Source organism: Schistocerca gregaria, chromosome 2 (genome assembly GCF_023897955.1).
Source record: "Schistocerca gregaria isolate iqSchGreg1 chromosome 2, iqSchGreg1.2, whole genome shotgun sequence".
NCBI classification, from domain to species: Eukaryota; Metazoa; Arthropoda; class Insecta; order Orthoptera; family Acrididae; genus Schistocerca; species Schistocerca gregaria.
In genome coordinates, this window is record NC_064921.1 from 488,562,462 (window position 1) to 488,584,788 (window position 22,327).

General features: G+C 39.2%; 1 protein-coding gene across 1 annotated transcript in view; it reads right to left on the reverse strand.

Annotated features, from left to right (window-relative positions):
- The window catches only part of LOC126327583 (esterase FE4-like), a 74,713-nt gene that overhangs the window by 10,177 nt on the left and 42,209 nt on the right, over window positions 1–22,327 (reverse strand). Inside the window, exon 8 of the mRNA XM_049995900.1 lies at window positions 15,513–15,694. Coding sequence (XP_049851857.1) covers window positions 15,513–15,694 — 182 coding nt within the window. The remainder of the gene's footprint in view (window positions 1–15,512; window positions 15,695–22,327) is intronic.

Sequence of the window (22,327 nt, forward strand, 5' to 3'; positions counted from 1 at the left end):
GCACAGCAGTCACTATGGAGGTGCACCTATTTCTTTGGATGGGAGTAGAGCACGAAGAGGATAGAGTGTCCGAATTATTGGCGTCCTGTAATACGGGTATCGCAAAGTTCACTTGACGCCGGGGCGGCGGCTGAGAAGCGACGGACGCACGAACAGTGTGAGAATCGTAGTCACAATGTGCATTCTCATTGACTAGATAGCTCGGAGAGAAGCCGCTAGTACGTACGTACGCCGGTGAATGTCCGTTATGCACTCTGTATTCATTCGGCCGTGAATGGTGGGGGTGGTTGTAAATGTCCGGGTAATTACTGTCCAGCACAGAATTGTTGACTTGATTATGAGCAACACAAGGATCCCACACATGTCCACAAGGATGCACACTCGATGTGATATTGTCTGTTTGGCGAGCATTGAGCACATGTTGACTAACCGGCGCGGAAGGATACACACGTGGCGGGAACTGGCTCGGGATTGAATTTACTGCTGGATTTTCCAAAGTGGCAAGATTCCGCTCGACACCACGAACTGTATTGAATTGTGCGTTCGACACAGGAGTAGGAATGTTCCGAACAACACTCTGTGGAGAACACGTGGAAAAGTCTAGGCTAACAAAGCCCGAGTCCGCGACCGTTGGCGGTTGGCAGAAACTGGCTGCACTCGATGAATTCCACTGCATGTTCGGGCTGAAAGATTCCGAAGGATCTTGCGGCATATCCACTACGACGGCAGAGATGCTGGAGAGATGTTGCTGAGATCCGGGCGGCGGTGAGTGCTGAAAGGCCATTGTCTGAAGCTAAAACACCGGCCCTCGCAATAGCGAAAAGAAAACCGACGCGGTAGGCACGTAAATAACACTTCGTGCCGTAACTTGAACGCGTATTACACAAAACGGGGTCACCAGTGAGGGAATTTGGTGATAGTTGTAGGTAAACAACTAGTATTCTCTCATATGACAATTTATTAGCACTTCACGTCTACACCGATACAAGTCCATGAGGCTAACTAACTCATTAGCGGAAAACATCCTCCAAAACTCTCCATCTCAAAGATAGCACACTTACACTCTTTACAAATATCGATATTTACGGCGCTGCACGCCACACAAGTAAGATGTTGGGTGGTGATCCTGCAGGAACTTGGCCAGTTGTGTGTAAACATGATTGTAAGTTGTTGGAAAAAATGTATTATATACATCTCTAGTATCACACCAATAATGTTGTGAACAGTAAATTGAGGTGTGTGGCATCAAGACAACAGTAATAAGCAACAGTTACAGTGGTGTCAATTTACAGGGTATCTGCTGGAAATTTTACCATGTTTAGATAGTGGTTAAAGTTTTTCAGTATCATTAGAATGAGCTACCATCACATGTGGTGTGCCTCTGGGCTCAGTTGTGGATGCCTTAATTTTTTTTATTATTTTTATTAATGATCTGTCTCTCTGGGCAGAATATTGTAATATTTATGGTGGACATGAAATGTCAGTTAATAAGGTTTTTAAGTATTTTATGAAATGTTATACATAAATGGTCTTCCTGCTAATTACAGTAAAACAAGCTGTTCTTAGTTTCAGACAACCTCTAGTGATAAATAAATAGGAGAAAACTGGTTGACTAAAAGATTGCTAGGGTAGTACTATACTGCAAACTAAACTGGTGAAACTATATCCTGAATTATTGCAAAAGACTGTGTTCACACATTGTTTGGTATCACAGAAATATGGAATAAAGCTACTAGTGAGAGAAGCACTATATCCACAGAAACGAGACTAAGAATCATGAGAGGAAAGCATCCTAGAACCAATGCAGAAATATTTTTAAGGAACTTTCACTTTAAGGAACATTCACTATGATCATACAAACCTATGTATAGTACAGAAGGGTATCCACTTCAGTAGCTGTAAGGTTTTTAATGGCCTCCTTTCACAAATTAAGTGATAAGGTGTACAGAAACAGATTTCATGTCCTTGTGTCCCCCAAGTCTCCTTCTATCCATCACACAATCACTGACCAGCCACAAAAGGAGCCCCCCCTCTGCCTTCCACCCTCATGTGTCAGTATCACCCAAGATTTGAACAACGGAATCATGTTCTCTGCCAAGGTTTTGACTATCTCTCATAATACCCTGAAATTAGTAGTATTCTTTGCATTGTTCTCTCACAGAGATACCCCACCTATACAGTATTCTTGCCCATCCCTGCTCCACCTCCCTCACAAACCCTTAACCTCTGGTTCATACCTCTGTAAAAGACCTAAATGGAATAACTGTCCTATTCACCCTCCTACTGCATCAAATACAGGGCCACCTGAGAAAGTAGTCCTGTGGTGTACTAACTTTAATGCATCCTACGTGCAGCACTCTATGTGCACATCACCCGAACGGCTGCTATCAGACTGTGGCCAAAAGATAGGTGGACCACCCAGTTGCTAAGTGTGCCATGCTGCTTGGTATACTTTACACAAACAACTGCTTCATGGCTAAAGCTGTCTGCATTCTCCCCACCAAGACTAGCTTGTCTTAGTTGCTGAGGCAGGAATTCTCCCTGCAGCATATCTTTTGCTCTCATAAACTCCCTGGCCTGAACCTTTGCTAATCCCTACCCTCAGCCTGCTTCTGTGCCCTTCCCTGCTCTCACTCCAGCTTCATAATAGATTCTCAACCCTTTCTAACATCTGCTTCTTCTTTCTGCCTCAGATCTCTTCTATATCCCCACTGCCTGCCCCAGCTAATTTAAATGTGCCTGTTTGCCAGTCAATGCCTCCTCTGTGTGGTGAGTAGAATCTATCCTAATTCATGTTGTTATTCTATCTCAGAATTTCCATTGAACAATATTAATTAGAATAGTTTGCTACTCACCACATTGAGTTGCAGACAGGCAGATTTAAAAGAGGTGTGTTGCATATTACAAAAAATATTAGTACACACAAATCTGCACACATGTGGTGCTATAAATAGAGGTGCAACACATGTGTGCTTGTGCCCCCCCCTCCCCCCCCCCCCCACACACACACATTCACTCATGCATAACACACACACACACACAGATGGTCACTGTCATCTCTGACAGTGTGGCCCAAAGTGCCCAAAGACGGTGCTGAAAAAAAGACATTTTGAAATGCTTAATACCAAAGCAAGTTTGGTGTAATGTTTTGAGAGATTTGTGTGTGTGTGTGTGTTTGTGTGCACATGTGCTTGCACATAATAATATACAGGGTATACATGAAGTCCAGGAACACTTTCAATTATTTATTGCACGAGAACCAATCATTGTACAGATAACATGCATATGTCATTTTGAAGAGAAACCCTGAAATGCCCCTCACCCCCCCCCCCCCCATCCCATGTATACTCCCACAGCGTAGATTGGTAATATGCTGATAATCAATCAGCAATAGTCACAAACATGGCAAGTTCAGGTACAGAGCAAGCTTTGGGCTTCAACAAAAACAAGTGTGCTACACCTGTTTAATGGATGTTTAGAACCAAGTATGGTAAGAAGCCACCAACAAGGAAGGCCATTTACCTCTGCCACAACAAATTTGTTGTGATGTGTTGCTTGTGCCAGGCAAAGATAAGCAGACATCCCAGTGTGAGTGAAGTTAATGTGGAGTGCATATGAGAGACATTCACAAGGAGTCCAAAGAAATCATTTTCATCATGAAGTTTGGGGGTACTTGAACACGGAGCTGCTGCATCGATGGATCAGCCGTGCTACAGAAGGGGGCAGCTGTTTCACGAAATGACCTCCCCAATCACCAGATCTCATTCTGTGTGGCTTTTTTCTTTGGGGTTACATTATAGATCTGGTGTATATACTGCCACTACTACGTGATGTAGTAGAGCTTCAGAAGATAATACGGGAAGCAACTGCCACAGTTGACGATGCCATGCTGGGACAGGCATGGCAAGAATATGATTACTGTATTGATGTATGCCAGGTCACTCATGGGTTTGCATATCAAATGTTTGTAAAAAAAGCTTTCAGAGCTACTCTTCAAAATGAAATATGTGTGACATCTGTATAATGTTTAGTTCTAGTCAATAAACAATTGAAAGTGTTGCCAGACTTTATGTACACCTTGTAATATAATGTAATTTAATATAATTTTAAATATGCCTGTCTGCCATTTAACCCCACCTCTATGCAGTGAGCAGCAGTCTATTCTGATTCACATTGTTCTTATCTATGAATGTATCATCTATTAAAGTACTGGAACAGTCTGTTACTCAAATTGTAGAGTCAACCACTTGTACTAAGTGCATTTCATATCATATGTTCAAGGTTTACTGTGTTTCTATTATCTGTTAAGAAGTTCACCTTAAAGTCACTTATTAGGATGAATGATTTATTTTTCCTGACAGAAATCACAAGAGTGGTTCAACATGACTCAGAAAAGCTTTCGAGTTTCCAACAGATGCCCAGTAAAAAGACATCACAATAACTGTTGCACTATCTTCTGATTGGACTGAGAGTAAATTGCAGAAAGACAAAAGTAATGAAAATAGCAAAAAACTCAACATCAAAATTGATCATGAAGTACATGAAGTTAAGGAATTCTGCTACCTTGTAAGCAAAATAACCCATGGTGCTTGAAGAAAGGAGGATATAAAAAGCAAACTAGAGCAGACAAACAAGGAATTCCTGGCAAAGAAGACATGTACCAAACATAGGCCTTAAATTGAGAAAGGAATTTCTGAGAATGTATTGTAGTGAATCATGGACTGTGGGAAAACTTAAGAGACTTGATGCATTTAAGATATTCTACAGATGGGTGTTGAAAATTGGAATAGCTGATAAAGTAAAAAATAACAGTTATAATAATAATCTGCTGTTATATCAATGAAACATGCCTCAAAGTGCTGTTAAGCACATTATTGATCCTCTGGGTGCTGTAGTTGACAGCACTATGTGAATTCTAATCTTCCTTTAGTATTTAAATCTTCTTTGTGATTTGAAATTTTTACGATACGTGACAAGTCTCTATATTGCTGTAGGGTAGTGAACAATATAATGCCATGTGAGGGTTGTGGGTGGATCTTCCACTTTACCAATAGTGGTGGGGAATTCAACAGAGAATGGATTTTATTTCTCCCATGGAACAGTAGGATATACAGAAGAGTATTGGAAAACATTTGTGCCCTTCAGACTAAATTAGATTTTGATAAATGTGAATTAGATAGAGCTAAGGGGAATTCAACAGAGAATGGATTTTATTCCTTCCATGGAACAGTAGGGTGTACAGAAGAGTATTGGAAAACATCTGTGCCCTTCAGACTAAATTACATTTTGAGAAATGTGAATTAGATAGAGCTAAGAGGAAAAATACTGTGGAAACAACAAATAAATGCCAAGCCAGGAGCAAAATGAAAAGAGATCTGCAGTCACATTTGAAATCATATTAGATAATAATTTTGCTTGCTACCTGAAGCATTTGAGGAGGAAACTCATCTAGCTATAATAGAAAGCAGAGTGCACCGGGCTGATAGTCGTATAACTAATGGTAGTTTGTAAACAAAATGAAGCAGGAAGATAAAGAGTTCTGCTACTAGGTAGTAGTCGTGGGAAGGGTGTAGGCCAAATGAAGAGAAATCAGAATCAGGTTACAAGGTCATAACTACTGTGAAGCCAGTTTTAGGCAGGTAACTGAGAACAGCACTACTACAAAGGGATTTTGATAATGGATATCAGGTAACCATAGCAAGCGAAGAAGGTATCAGCCTGGCTAAAGACAGAGAGTGCATTATTAGGGTAAATCCAGATGCAATAGGAGCAGCAATTGCTCTTGTAATTACAGGTTTGATGGAGGTTATGTAGTCCTGGTAAAGTTCAGCCACTGAGTTGCAAGTCCTTTTGTTGATGCCACATTGGGCAACTTGCGTGTTGGTAATCACGAAATGATGATGAGGACAACACAACTATGACCCAGCGAGGAATCAGACTTGGTCCCACAGTATGGCAGTCAGATGTGCTGACCACTCAGCTAATGGTGCAGGCTAAGTGCAGTGGTCATGCTGATAACAGAGGTGGCACACTGTTGTGACAATAGTGCTTTATTCCCAAACACAACATTCAGCACATCCACATAATATAATGTTCTAAGTGAACTCAGCTCTCTGGAATCCACCCAGGTATTCCACTCAGCACCACATGTGCTCTGGTTAGAGATGTTACTCATGCTGATGTCCTAGCAGAGGTGCACCCCCTCCTGTTTCCATAGTGCAGAGCTCTGGTAGAGAAATGGTCAGTAGGCTTTGTCAACTGGGGGGGGGGGGGGGGGGGGGGGGGGAGGGCCGAAGGCTCTTGTGCAGAAGTGTTTCATAAGCCATGCTGTGACTGGCTGTTGATTTGGATGTGTCTGGACCATTTCTCAGTGTTGATCTGATATGGTTGGCTGCAAATCACAGTGGTTTTTCCATTTCTCATCATGGATAGGCTCACAGCAGTCGTTCTGTATACAGGGTGTTACAGAAAGGTACGGCCAAACTTTCAGGAAACATTCCTCACACATAAAGAAAGAAAATATGTTATGTGGACATGTGCCTGGAAACGCTTACTTTCCATGTTAGAGGTAATTTTATTACTTCTCTTCAAATCACATTAATCATGGAATGGAAACACACAGCAACAGAATGTACCAGCGTGACTTCAAACACTTCGTTACAGGAAATGTTCAAAATGTCCTCCGTTAGCGAGGATACATGCATCGACCCTCCATCACATGGAATCCCTGATGCACTGATGCAGTCCTGGAGAATGGCGTATTGTATCATAGCCATCCACAATATGAGCTCGAAGAGTCTCTACATTTGGTACCAGGGTTGCGAAGACAAGAGCTTTCAAATGCCCCCATAAATGAGTCAAGAGTGTTGAGGTCAGGAGAGTGTGGAGGCGATGAGATTGGTCCACCTCTACCAATCCATCAGTCACCAAATCTGTTGTTGAGAAGCGTATGAACACTTCGACTGAAATGTGCAGGAGCTCCATCATGCATGAACTTTAGAGCAATGAGTTGCATGTCAACACAAGCACTGAAGTCAACATTACCTTCCTTCAATTGAGCCAACTGGTGGTGAATCTAGCAAGTACAGTACATACTGACGAAACTAAAATGAGCTCTAACATGGAAATTAAGCATTTCTGGACACATGTCCGCATAACATCTTTTCTTTATTTGTGTGTGAGGAATGTTTCCTGAAAGTTTGGCCATACCTTTTTGTAACACCCTGTAGATGATATCGTACAAAATGGTGAGGAGGTCAGTGGGGGTGGTTCTACTGAGGTTAGTTTGGCATATGTGGTGACAGGGGATGGGGAGGTTGGAATGGCATATCAGTAGGTGGATACAAGCTCTATGTGATGCAGTGTGCAGTAGCTGTCATTGTGGTAACTGACATATGTATGTTAGTTTTCAGGTTATTGGCCCATTATCAGTAACGGCATTTGTCCACTATCAGATCACTGTTTACAAGCTTCACAAGGACATTCTCTGTATCAGTGTCTCATGTTTATTTTGATGAAGACTGGCTCCTCGGAGTTTAAATTAGGGACCTGCATGTCAAGTGGTAAATGACCATACGGGTCATTGTCCATTTCTTGAGGGTCCTTTCAATGCACTGCTGTGTGTTTGCACAGGATCCACACTGGTTTTAGGTATTTTAATGAGCCAGTCATTGCTTTCCCATATCTTCATTGTGTGGGTGTCATGTTTTAACACTCTACACTGTCCAGACTATTGTGGCTGTTAAGCTGGCTGGATCATATTGTCCCATAGCATTAGAAATTAGCAATTAAGCTGGGCCTAATGCATTAAAACTTTCAACTCGGCATACGAGGTAGGAAGTGGCACCGAAGTGTGGTTGATGTGGCTCTCCATTCACTTGACCAGTGCTGGTAAATGTGCTGGGCCAGAGGGCTGAGTTGGTAGAAAGAATTCTGCCTGAGGTGTGAGTAATTCTCGATACAAGATTTCTGCTAGTGATCTGTGTAAGTTGTCCTCAAATGCCATGTGAATGCCTAGTAGCACCCAAGGCAAGGCTTCTGTCCACTGTTATCTGTGGCACATGAGTGCAGCTTTTAGGGTTCTCTCTCACTGCTCCACAAGCCCAGCATTCTGACGGTGGTAAGCGGTTATCTAATTATGTGTAATGCCACAAGGTGGCAGTGAGCCTCAAATACCATGGACTGTAATAGTCTTTTCTGGTCTGTCACTATCATTTTAGGGTAGCCAAATTGAGTATCCAATCATTCATGAACACGAGTCACTGGTTCTGCTGTAGGATCTTTATTTAGGACTGCTTCCACTCGATGAGTGTCTCTGTCTGAAACTGACAGCAAGCAGGGGGATTGTGAGGTCTATATGCTGTTTTGAAAATGTGCTTATGATATATCAAAGTGACCTATTTGACATTGTGTATGATAACCAAATTTGCTGCACTAGCTCACCAGGCAAGTTTGTGTCCAGGCTCAACAGTCATGTTTAATATTCAGCCAAATGAAATGTTCAGTGATGAGCAGTATTGTTGGCCTAACCCCCAGGAGCACCAGGTTGTTTAATTGACTGGAAGTCATGTGGGGTATAATGTTGGTACTAGTGGCCTAATTTTATTCTGAGATACATCACATAGTATTTGGATATTAGTCAAAGGGGCTGTCCACTGTGAAATCACTGTTAAGTAAGTGTTTAATATCCACATTGTGGCTCTGCTCTTCTGCTACTTTGTTGTAGTCTAGTTGTACTGAAATAACATAGATCCATGATAGCTAGTAGGAGACCACATAGATGACAAATGTCTTGTCATACTTTGTGCAATAAGGTTGAGTTGACGATGACAAATGTCTTTTGAAGGGTGTCATATGCCATCTACAAGTGGCTTGTGCTCCATGTAAATAACAATGTCTTCCTTCATTATCTTCTCTAAAATGTTTGACTGCTTCGTAGACGGTGAGTAATTCACATGGACCATTTTGACTGTGAGGCCGTTCAGTTTTTTTAGAGAAGAAGCCAAGCAACTGTGCTTCATGTGCTACAACTTGTTGTATGACTGCTTCAATGGCTGAATCACTAGCATCAACTGTGACAGTGAACGGTGCATTGAGTATTGCGTGGACCAAAGTGATCACTCTTGTGAGGCAGTCTTTGGCCAGTTGAATGCTTCCTGCACTTTGTCAGTCTACTCTGATACTCTTTTTGCCTGTGTATTCAGACCAGAAAGAGTGTCAGTGAAGGGGACTGTATTACTGCTGCCTGTGTATACCTCAGAAGTTGCCAATAATTTTAAAATTGATACAAGTGTACTTTGGTACTAAATCTCTATATGCACATTCATTAAATCTAATAGCTTCAATGTACTTGATAAATTCCATCTTGCTCTCAAGAACTGGATAGCCTCACCTCTTGCCTAGCAGGGTGGTTCTTTGAAGGTTTACATCTTGCAGTGTCACAGCCATGTTGGTATATGTGAACTAAACTCTGCTGTTAAATGCTCTGGAATAGTACAGGTTATGAACTTTTCATGCCCTAGGCTCATGGTGAAGAAGAACTCCTCAATCTCCTATAACAGCTCAACTCACTCTCCCAACTGAAATTCACATACATCTACATGCACCCTCCAAAAGCCATGATACAGTGCATGGTGACAATCAAACAGTCGAAAATCCAGGATGGAATGTAACAATATTATGAAAAGGAAAGTTACCACTCACAATATAGTGGAGATATTAAGTCGCAGATAGGCACAACAGAAAAACTCTCATAAATATAGCTTTTGGCCAGTAAGGCATTTGTCAAATATAGACTCCCCCCCCCCCCCCCCCCCCCACTTACGCAAATGCAACTCATACACATGACTGCAGTCTCAGGCAATTGATGTGTGGTTTCAGTTGCCTGAGACTGCAGTCGTGTGTGTGTTGCATTTGTGTGAGCATGTGTGTGTGTGTGTGTGTGTGTGTGTGTGTGTGTGTGTGTGTGTGTGTGTGTGGTGTGTGTGTGAGAGAGAGAGAGAGAGAGAGAGAGAGAGAGAGATCGAGATCTATTTTTGGTGAAGGCCTTACTGGCCGAAAGATTTATTTGCGACAGTCTTTTTGTTGTGCCTATCTGCAACTCAGCATCTCCATCAAGTGTTGAGTGGCAGCAACTTTCCTTCAAATCAAGCTAGGGGAAAATGAATGCCTACATGCTTCCACATCAGGCCTAATTTCTCTTATGCTGTCTTCATGGTCTTTATGTGGAACACACATTAGCAGTGGTAAAATCATTCTGCAGTCAACTGCAAATGTTGGTTCTCTAATTTTTCCCAGTAGCACTTTTTTTTTAAAAAAAAAGGTCATCTTGCCTCTCTAGAGATTCTATTTGAGTCCTTTGATTCCCCAAAGCATATCTGTAATACTCGCTTGTCAATCAAACTTACTGTGACAAATCTACCAGCCACTTCTGAATTGCTTTGATGTATTCCTTTAATCTGACCTGGTGAGGGATCCCAAACACTTGAGCAGTACTCAAGACTGGGTCATACTGGTGTTCTACACATGGTCTCTTAATAGATTAGCTTCACTTTCTTAAAATTCTCCAACAAACCAAAGTCAACTGTTTACTTTCCATATTGCTGTCATCATGTGCTCATTCCTTTTCATGCCACTTTGCAGCATTATGCCCAAATATTTAATTGATGTAACTGTATCAAGCACCACACTACTGATTCTGAACATTACAGGATTGTTTTCTCTGCTCATCTGTGTTAATTTACATTTTTCTATCTTTAAAGCAAGCTGCTATCTATCACACCAAATACAAATTGTGTTCAAGTCATCCTGTATTCTTCTATAGTCACTCAATGATGATAATTTGTCATTTAATACAGAATCATCAACAGGCACAGACTGCCTCTCACCCTATCCTTATCACCTGGTTCCTCTCATAATTCTAAGTCATATTCAGGATGTTGACCTTCTGCTCTCCCTGATATCTTATTCTCTATGCTTACCTTGCTCCCTTCTCACAGCAGATGGATCTCTTTTAGCCTTGAGACCAGCTCACTCTTATCCAACATCTAAACTCTCACAACTAATTCTTCTTACTTTGCTGAAGAAGGAGACTGTTGACCTGAAATCTAATGGGGCTATGACCCCTTTTCACATATCAATATCAGCAGAACTGTCTCTTTGCAAATTCAACAATTTTCTGAGTTGGATTTCCTTTTTCTACAATTAACTGCATTTTTGGTTTTTCTGTTCTTTTGTCCCTGTGTGTTTAATATCATTCTAGGCTACCATCTGATTTGTGTTAAGAATTGTTTCACTTTCATGTCCTAACAATATCTAACAGTCATTTAGTTTTCCATTCGTTGCACTTTTTGAAAATTAGGGCACTTTTTCTTTGTTCAGTAACTTCTCACCCTTTTTTGTGATCATTCTTTGGTGACTAGTAATCTTCTGATATTGCCCAGTTACTTATTGACTCTAATCTTACAGAACACAGGAAAAATTAATGAAATATGCATGTTGGTAAAATTCTTTCATTTAAAAATTGGCAATTTTTGAGTAGCACTCACACTCTGAGGGTTCTGTGCAGACTTCATTATGCACAAAGAAAGTTCATCAAGCCTGGGAATAGAGAATTTTGACAATTTTTGCCTCTTACTGACTTTGATACCAGCAAGACATTGGTCCCGGGGAACTCCAAGATTTATGAGAAATCTTTCATTTAAATTTGTAGTCTGATTATAAGTGAAAACAGAAATATTTTTTGTGTGATATAATTACAAAATAACTGTTGTCAGACTTTTTTCCTTTACTTGCACCATAAAGCTTTGCTTGTTGCCAGATTTCATGATTCTAGGTCAACAGGAAATACCCTATAGGTCTTATGAGTGAGTTAGCAAGTATGAAAATATGTGACATAAATGGTTGTGCCATTTCATTGACTTAGAAGCCTAAGCTCTTTACACAACCAAAAAACCAAAGACTGTAGTATATTACATAAATTTTAATTTTATATGTCTACATTTTCAAGGAAAACAAGGGGGAGAGGGGTGCAGTTTACAGACAGACAGACAGATACAGTCGAATAACATATGACATAAATTTTTTTTTTCATCTGATATATTTACAAATTAGCAGTTTTCAGATTTTTTCCCCTTCCTTTTACTGTGAAACATCACTTCTTGCCACATTTCATGATTCTAGATCAATGAGAAGTATCCTATGGGTTTTGATGAATGAGTTTTTGAGTGTCAAAATATGTGATATAAATGGTTGTATCTTTTGATTGCATTGACTTAGAATCTAACGTTTATTTACATTTATAAGAGATATTAGATCTTAATTTGTGGCATGAATTTAAACCTGATATGTCTACCCGTTCCTGAGGAAAAGAAGTTCTTAACAGTTGGACAGACAGGTGGACAAACAGATGAGCAACATAGTAATCCTATAAGACCTCTGTTTTCCCAACTGAGTTATGGAAATATAAAAACTGTTAAAATTTATGTTTTAAAAGTATAGTATATAAATTATAAAGTAAATCTTTTTAAAGTCCATTGCAATTCTAATTTAACATAAAAATTGATTCCACAAAATATATATGTTTTCTCCTAAGATGCAAGAATAAATATACCACTCATTTTCAATTTTTTCTTTTTTTTACACTTATCTATATATCCCACTCACACTCTTTGTGATGACAATAGTGTCTAAACCCACAGCATTTTTTCCCAAATAGTGAACTATGTGTTTCTTATGTTCAGTCAAAATTCCCACCCCTAGCCCCACACTATTTATAACAGTGCTAAGGGTGACCTAATCCAACAGTGTTTTTTCTAGATCCCTATGCCCTCAGTTATTTGTTGGAAGTATTTCAATCTCTGTTTTTCTCTACAGATTTTACCCTCTACACCTCCTTCTAGTACCATGAGAGTATTCCATCATGTCTTAACACCCTGACTGTTCTCCTTGTCAGTGTTTCCCATATGTTACTCTCTTCACTGATTCTGTGAAGAACTCCCTCATTCCTTACTTTATCAGTCCATCCATAATTTTCAACATTTTTCTGTAGTATCATGTCTCAAATGTTTCAGTTCTCTTTGTTCCAAGTTTCCCACAGTCCATGATTTACTACCATACTGTGCTTTGCTCCAAAGGTACATTTTCATAAATTTCTTCCTGAGTTTAAGACCTATGTTTGATACTAGTAGCCTTCTTTCAACCAGAAATTCCCATTTTGCTTGTGCTAGTCTGTTTTTATACATTCCTTGCCTCATCAGTCACAAGTTATTTTGCTTCAGTAGCAGCAGAATTCCTTAAGTTCATTTATCTCATTACCATCAATTTTGATCTTAAGCTTCTCACTATTCTCATTTCTGCTATTTCTCATTACTTTTTACTTTCTTTGGTTTACTCTCAATCCTTATTCTGCACTCACTAAATTGTTCATTCTCTTAAACATCCTATAACTCTTCTTTATTCTCACTGAGGGCAACAATGTCATAGTGAATCTTGTCACTGGTATCCTTCACACTAAATTTCAACTTTCTTTTGTTTCAGTCATTGGTTCTTCAATGTACAAACTAAACAGTACACATCTAAGATGCATCGTTGTCCTCCGCTCTTATTGTCCCCCCTTAGCTCTTCTATTTCCTGGCCAGAGTGACTATTGTTGAACTATATGAAATGAAATCACCATAACTTCTGATCAGTTTGCATTAGGATGTTCAAAGCGCATGGTTGACCATGGGGCATGATGGGAATTAACATGTGCTGCACAATTTGGTTTAGCAATGAAGGCCAGTTTCATTTTGAAGTTACATCAATAACCAAACCTGGCACATTTGGGGGACTGAGAATCTGCACTTCATGATGGAGAAATCTCTTCACCCTCAACAGGTGACTGTGAGGTGTGCAATGTCCAGCCATGGAATAATTGATGTGATATTTTTTGATGGTACGGTGACTACTGAATGGTATGTGGAGGGTCTGGAAGATGATTTCATCCCCAATTTCAACAAGATATCATTCATGCAAGATGGAGATCGACCCCATTGAAGGAGGAGAGTGTTTGATGTCCTGGACAAGAACTTTGCGGACCATATTCTGGCTCTGGGGTACCCAGAGGCCACTGGCATGGGCCTCCATTAGCCACTATATTCTCCAGATCTGAACACATGCAACTCCCTTTTGTGGGGCTACATTAAAGGCAAGGCGCACAGTAATAATCCAAATACCATTTTTGAGCTGAAAACAGCTATTCAGGAGGTCATCGACAGCACTGATGTTCAGACATTTTGGCGAGTCATGCAGAATTTTGCTATTTGTCTGTGCCCCATCATCGGAAATGATGGCAGGTCATCGACAGCACTGATGTTCAGACATTTTGGCGAGTCATGCAGAATTTTGCTATTTGTCTGTGCCCCATCATCGGAAATGATGGCAGGCATATTGAACACGCCATTACCTAAATCAGAATATCTGTAGTGATGTTTGCATGCTGAATGAAATATGTGCATGCTGTAGTTTGTAAATAATTTACATTTTTTTTTCATATAGTTTACTGTCACTCTGTATATTACCCACGTTCCCTATAGATCATTGTTATTTTTCACAGAATTTGAAACATTTTGCCCCATTTTACATTGTCAAATGGTTTTTTCAGGTCTTGACAAATCATCCTAATGTGTCTTGATTGTTCTTCAGTGTTGCTCCCATTATGAAGCACAATGCCAGGACTGCTTCCATGGTGTCTTTACTTTTCCTAAAGTCACACTGATCACCATCTCCTGTGACCACGGTAGTCTTTCCGTAGCCACGGGTTTGGATGTATGTGTAGTTGTGTGTATGAGTGTGTGTACTGTTGGTAGAAAACAAGCCAGTTCTTGAAACTTAGCGTGAATGCTGTTTTTCGTTAAGTCTTTTTGTGCTTCACAGATCAATCTGCTGTAGGTGTGTGATTGCCTTTTCCTTATTTTACATATTGCTCCAGGAATTTCAATTATTGCACTTCACATGTAACCGTTCTTACTGTTGTCCCCACTTCTAGGAGTTAAATGTCATTGGAACTGCCATCAGCCACCCCAATGGCCATGAAAATTTAGGATAAAACATTAATATAGTTTTCTTTTTAAATTTCTTTTTTCATGTCACCCTCTTCGCACTGCCACCTACATCTATATACAGACCAGATCATGTGGATATCTCACCACAACAGCATTTTGTATATAGTAATGACAACATAAAAGGATTTTCTACATAATAAGTCATATTTGCCTCAAGTTTTGATGAAATTGTTCTAGGTATTTCAAAGTCATGAAGTAACACACACAGTAATTTTCATATCTATAAATGATAACGGAAAAAATAAATAAAGGGGCATATTTGAATAGCATGCCACAAGTACAGTGTACATCTGAAATATATTGTCTTACTTGTTGACTTCAAGATGGTAATCATTCACTAATCATGATTAAAAGCCTCAAAAAGCAAGAAAGTTGTGTTTTCATTAAAAATTAAAAAAAAATATCTCTTACAGTTGCAATTGTATCATTATCTTTCAGTGTAATCTCATTGTCCCCAAAGTAAAACTGTCGAATCTGTGCTGAAACTTCCAATTGTTCATCTTTATCTGAGATTCGAAGATCATGAGCAACATATGCATCAAAATTATCATTCAGATTTTTTACACCATCTTCAGATGCAAATGCTCCATTTGCTGCAAACAGAAAATTAATTTATTAGTGCAATAGTGAGTATATCAATAAGATTTCTGCAGTTTATAGAAAACAAATAAATAAAAGCAACTCTTGTATTAAACATGACACAAACAAAATACAGTCCCACTGACAAGTAATATATCTAAGTGAAGATTTTTATATGACATGATAATTCAGGTATGCTATACATATCTAACCAATTCCAGTGAATAACTTTTTGTACTTCAAAAATGTAAATGGTGACCATTGCATTTGTGTTTAGAGCTAACAGCATTCAAAGAAGCCATTATATGTACACACGAATACAGCAATAAATGATCTAACAATTGATGAAAGTAGTTTGTTTTGTGGTTTTATATTCAGTTACAAGTTAAGGAACCACTTCTTAGGGAACCTAAAGTTGCAATGATAACACTTTCAGAACACAGAAGTGTGACATAAAATGCCTGACAGACAGCAAAGTAAAATTTGAAAAAAAAACTGAAAAACTTTCGCCATGATAACTGCTTCTACTCTATAAAAGAATTTGTATTATTGCAATGTGTGAAAGGTGGTGGGTAGAAATTATCAACTTATATTTGTTTGTCTTAACAAAAATTCTAAATGTTCAGCATGTAGCCATATTTACAAAATGTGAGAGCCTGCTGTTAAAGTAATGCCTCAGAATTTTTAGGTGAAAATTCTTCAAGCTTTTTAAATAAAACAAATGTTATTAACAGTCTACATATTTGCAGCCCTATGCCGCAAGAGGACTCTTAATTTTAGCATGTAACATGGCAGCATGTAATGTCTAGTGAGTGGAACAGTGTGCTGTAATTGCGTTTTGAATTCGAAGAGTTTATCCACAAATGGAATACGGCCTTCTTCAGCATGACAGTGCCAGACCACAACAAGTGCTGCAACATCTGCAACAATGTAATAAATTTTACTTTATTTAAAAAGCCTTAAGAGTTTTCATATAAAAAATTTGGAGGCATAACTTTTCCATATACCCTTGTAATTTTTGATGTGAATGTAAAATGACCCATTTCACATTATTATGATTTATTGTACAATTGATCTATGGAACATTAAACCAAGTAATTAAGTGTCATAGAATTAATAGCTTATCTTAGTTCTAGAACCTCCTCCAGATACCTACTCTTCAGAAAGCAATGCCATTATTTCTAATTTCACAAAAAATAGTGGAAAGCATGACTGTCATACTAAGACCCAAGAAACCTCTATAAACACAAGAGGAGTTGAACATAAAAATAGAAAGCAGTTAGATACATGGGTACACATGTATTAAATAACTTGCCAGGGCATGTTAAATGTCTCCTAGGAAATTTAGTGAAGTTTAAGACTATTAAAGTTAAGAAATTTCTGTTAAATGGCTCCACCTACTCCACTGAAGAATATCTTGAAGAAATTCTTATGGCTATGTCTACATCTGTATCTATAACTATAACTACATTCATAATGCAAGTCAACTTATGATGTGTGATGGAGGTTAGTTGGCATACCAATGTTACTTTCCCCTTTCCATCTCTAGGTGCAGGCAGTTTGGGGAAAGAACGGCTAATGGGATAAGCTCACTTAAATTTCTCTGTATGTAGGAGGCATCAGTAAAATGGTTGACATGTCTAGAACAATACGCTCTTGGAATTTTAACAGTAAACTGTACTGTGATGCACAGTGCCTTTCTTCTAGTGGATTTCCATGGTGCTTTTTAACTTGCTAAATGAATGTGTCATGAAATACACAATTGTTTTCGAGTGCACTGTAATGCTCCAGTCAATAATACCTGATAAGACTGATAATCAGTACTCAAGTCTTAATCCACTGAGGGTTTTGTAAGCTGCCTCCTTTGTGAGTGGACTGCAACTTATTGAGGATTCTTACAGTGAATCTCAGATTGGCATATGCCTTTCATATGAAGAGTTTTATCTGGTTGTTTCACTTTAAATCATTCCATATGTATACCTCCAGATATTTCATACATGTGACCATTTCCAGTGATCATTCAACAATCATATAATCAAACTACAGTAGATCTTGCCACATGTTTATACGCAATAAGTTAGAGTAAACAGCCAACTCCCATGAAACTTTTTCGGGGCACATCATTAAGCTACTTCTTCATCTGAAGATTTCTCTCCAGTAAGAATGAAACAATCTGTCCTAGTGAAAACAAACTCTACAATATAACCATAAAGCTGGCCTGGTATTCCATACACTATTTTACCTGGAAATACCAATTAAAAACAAATGGATAGATAAAAGATCTACTCACCAAGTGGCAGTAGGAGGACACACATGTAAAATAAAGGCTTTTACTTATGCAAGCTTTCAGAGCCATTGGCTTCTTCTTCTGGGAGAAAGGCTGAAGGGGAAGGAAGTGGGGTGAAGAGAAAGGAACTGAAGAGGTTTAGAAAAAGGGGTAGAGTTTGCGAAGGTCACTGAGGACTCTGGGTCTGGGGAGACTTATCAGATGGGATGAAAAGGAAAGACTTAGCACACCTGAGATAAATTAATATAGATGCCCCCTGGAGAAGTGTATTTGACCTAGACCTCTTCCTTATGTATATGTAAATGTTTTCACACAGAGTGTCAGGTATGTAGAAAAAGATACTGTCTGCTGATGACAGTACTGTAGTGATAACAGACAAAAATTCAATACAGTTAACAGAAAAATGCAATGGAGCTCTCAGAGATGTTCACAACTGGTCATTGCACAATACAGTAACTTTAAATATGAAAAAGAAAAACTTTATAAGCTTCTGAAGAAGAAAAAAAAACAATGCTACTATACAGAAAGTAAACAAGAAATTCTGACAGTCCTGTGTGAGTACATCTATAACAACATAATGTACTCCTTTTGTCAGACAATTTCCAGGACCAGACTTTTTATTTCTGAATTTGTAATACTAAAAAGGAACAGGTATTGTTTTTATGTGACCTGGTATGTGTGCATCCTTGAAATTACCTTGGCTATGGTTCTGGATAAACTCACTAGGTGCCAGGCCTGTGCTTAGCAACACACTGTTTGGGTTCTTGGTGCACTAGTACAGTGACAAAACATATCCTGATTGCAATCATAGAGTGAACATTAAGTTCTGCATTAAGCTCAGGAAAACCCCTAGTGAAATGTGGGCAATGATTAAGTAAGCATAAGCAAGAGAGGCACTTTCAAGAAGTCCTGTTTTTGAGTGGCACAAAAAGTTTTGTGAAGGCAGAGCTTCAGTGCAAGATGATCCAAAAACTGGCCACCCATCTACAGCATGTATCAAAGCAAATATGGAGCATGTAATGCACTTATTCCTAGAAAACTGTCATAAAACTGTGAGAGCAATATCAGAATCATGATGTGTGTCATAAGATTTTATGCAAAGATTTAGGGAAACAGAAACTTGTCCCTCACACACTAACAGACAAACAGAAAGAGGTAAGATGAAGAATTTTTTGCTGATCTACTGGATAGGGCCGCATGTGATCCCACTTTTCTGTCAAAGATTATTGCTGGGGATGAAAGTTGTTGTTACCAGTATGACCCTCACATGAAGTGTCAAAGTTCTGAATGGCATAGTGCTGGATTACCAACCTCAAATAAAGTCAAATGACAACCTTTGAGAATAAGGATAATGTTTATAACATACTTTGATAGTAAAGGATTGGTTCACCATGAGAATGTTCCTCAAAGTCAAACAGTGAACCAAACTCTTTACATCAAATCTTGAAACATTTGTGAGAAGCAATTCAACATTACTGCCTCCATTTGTGGCATTCTCAGGACTGGTGCTCACTGCACGACAGTGAAAGACCCAATACTGCTTATCTATTACCGAGTATCTGGCCAGACACTGAGATATTGTCATCACACATCTGCAATATTCGCCTGACCTCTTGTGACTGTTTTCTTGTTCACATGAGAGAAAATGCAACTGAAAGGAAAGCTTCAGCAAAATATCAGAGACATCCAGTGGGCTTTGATGAATGAGCTTACAAGCATCTCAGTTCAAAAATTTCCTGCTTGCTTCCAAGACCTCTGGAAACATTGGCTGCTCTGTGTGTATATAGCTGAGGGGACTACTTCAATATGAGCTATGGTCATTACTTGGTAAGTGCAATTTTCTATTTTTTAAAAAGACGTGTCCTGAAACTTTTCTGACAAAGGGACTATATAAGAAAAAAATCTGACAGTCCTGTGTAAATACCTCTATAACAACTTTATGTAAGAAAACATTTTAATAAGCACACCACAAACAGCACATTATGTGACCAGGGAACCAAATCCACTGTTTACATCCAAACATAAGAAACCAATCAAATCTCAAGGTAATACATTATACTATGGAATAAAATTGTATAACAGATTCCTTGGTGACATCCGTCGATGCATATTGTTCTATGGATGAATAAATAAATTAGATGAATCAATCAATGACCATTAGACAAGGGGATGGAACTATACTGAATGATTTTAGGAAGACAAGGAACAGGGAATCAATTTGGGTGCTGTTATCTGCTGTCTATTTTGCAACTATTTTGATTATCACCATTTGATTTCTTATTCATTCTTTGGTTATAGGGCAAGTTTGTCTACAGTAAGTGCACTTGTTTCAGATATTCTTTATGGTTTTCAGACAATTCCTTCCCTTGTGTTTTACTTCTAGATCTCACAGTGCCACAGAAAATACTCATATGTAAGCTATAGTGCTACAGTACCAAGAATAATGGACTGGCACTAATACACTTTCAAGTCCCATTAATGTGACCACCCCCTGTGACTGACATCAATGTGAAATAACCACTCATAGATGGCAAGTGCCAGCACTAGCAGTGGGGTATATGTAAAGTGTGTCGGGGAGAGAAGGGTCGGGGGTTGTAAAACAGTGCAGTCATCATTGTAACACCACAGAAACAAAGCAATTTATCTGACATCCGAAATGACATGATAACTAGCTTTCTGGCCAAGGGTAGGAGCATTTCTAAAATGGTTAAGTTTATAAACTTGTTGTGTGTCACTGTGATAAAAATGTACTGCACATGGCAAAATGGTGCTATCCAAAACTGGCACTGAGGCAGCTGTGGTGCATCATGGGCCATAGATGACATGGCTCAGTGATGAGACATATACAGGCAAACAGAAGTACAAATGTTGAGCAGTTTACTGTCCAGATGAACCAAAGGTCTACCAACAGCATCTCTTCAATTCTTGTTCAATGAACGTTGCTTCACAGCAGGTGCATGGTTGTCTGACTGCTGTTCATCTCTGTCAAAGGCTGGAATTTGCATGAAAATATTGCAACTGGACATACACTGAGTGGCAAAGATGGACTTTTCAGATTATCATGTTTTATGCTCCATTGAGCATGAAAAGTTTGAAAGCAAATACTATGCCACAATCATTGGAAGGGTCTAGGATGGAAAAGGGAGTTCTATGGTCTGGGAACGTATTCATGAATTCCCTTGGTGATGCTGGCATTCTGGAAGGCACGATGGATCAACATAAGTAAGCATCTGCCCTTGGGGACTATTTACACCCCTACATGCAGTTTGTTTCTCCTCAGCATGAGCCAGCTAAGCAGTTCTAGGTGCTTCAGTCTGGAATCGCACTGCTGCTACAGTTGCAGGTTTGAATCCTGCGAAGGGGATGGATGTGTGTGATGTCCCTACATTAGTTAGGTTTAAGTAGTTCTAAGTCTAGGGGACTGATGACCTCAGATGTTAAGTCCCATAGTGCTTAGAGCCATTTGGACCATTTTTTTTCCTCAGCATGATAGTATCTATTGGAAGGGCAATGCAACATGTCATACAGCTCTCATTGAACATACATCGTTGAAAGATCACCAGGATTAGTTTACGTTATTTTTCTGGCCACAAAACTGCTCAGATTTAAACTCAGTTGAGAATCTGTGGGACCACCTCGATCGGGCTGCTCAGTCATGGTTCCTCAACTGAGAAACCTAGCTCAGATGGTCACAGCACTGGAGTTGTTATGGCTCCATAACCCTGTTGGTATCGTTCAGAACCTCACAAACTCTCTTTCTGCATGTCCTACAGTGATATGCATTGAAAAAGGTGGCTATTCAGGCTTTTGACAGGTGGCCACTTTAATGTCACTGGACAGTGTAGATCATATTTGCCTAACAGACCTCAGGTTCTCGTGGTAAATAAATGTCAGTCACATGGTCCCCCAGTCGTTAAAGGTGTGCCTCAAGGTTTTGTGCTTGAACCTTTCAATTTCCTGGTGCACATAAATGGCTTATCTACTTTCTTGCCTCACAAGTCCGTAATATACGCTGATGGCATCACCCTGATTACTGTAGATAAGAACTTGGAGGAGATGAAGAAGGAACAGAATCAATGCTTGAAAAGTCTGCCATATTTTCCCAAAGTAAGAACCTTACACTAGACAACAGTAAATGGAAACTACTAAATGTGAATGTAATTCTGTTAAACTTCTTGGAATCCACCAGAATCCCAAACTGACTTGGAACAGCCAAACCAAACAGTTATATACCAAACTGTCAAGTGCACCTTTTTTGTTAAGCAAATTACAAACATGAGTTAGCAAATAACAACTGTCTTCCTAGTATGCATTCTTTCAGTCTGATATGAAATATGCAATGCTACTATAGGGCAATTCT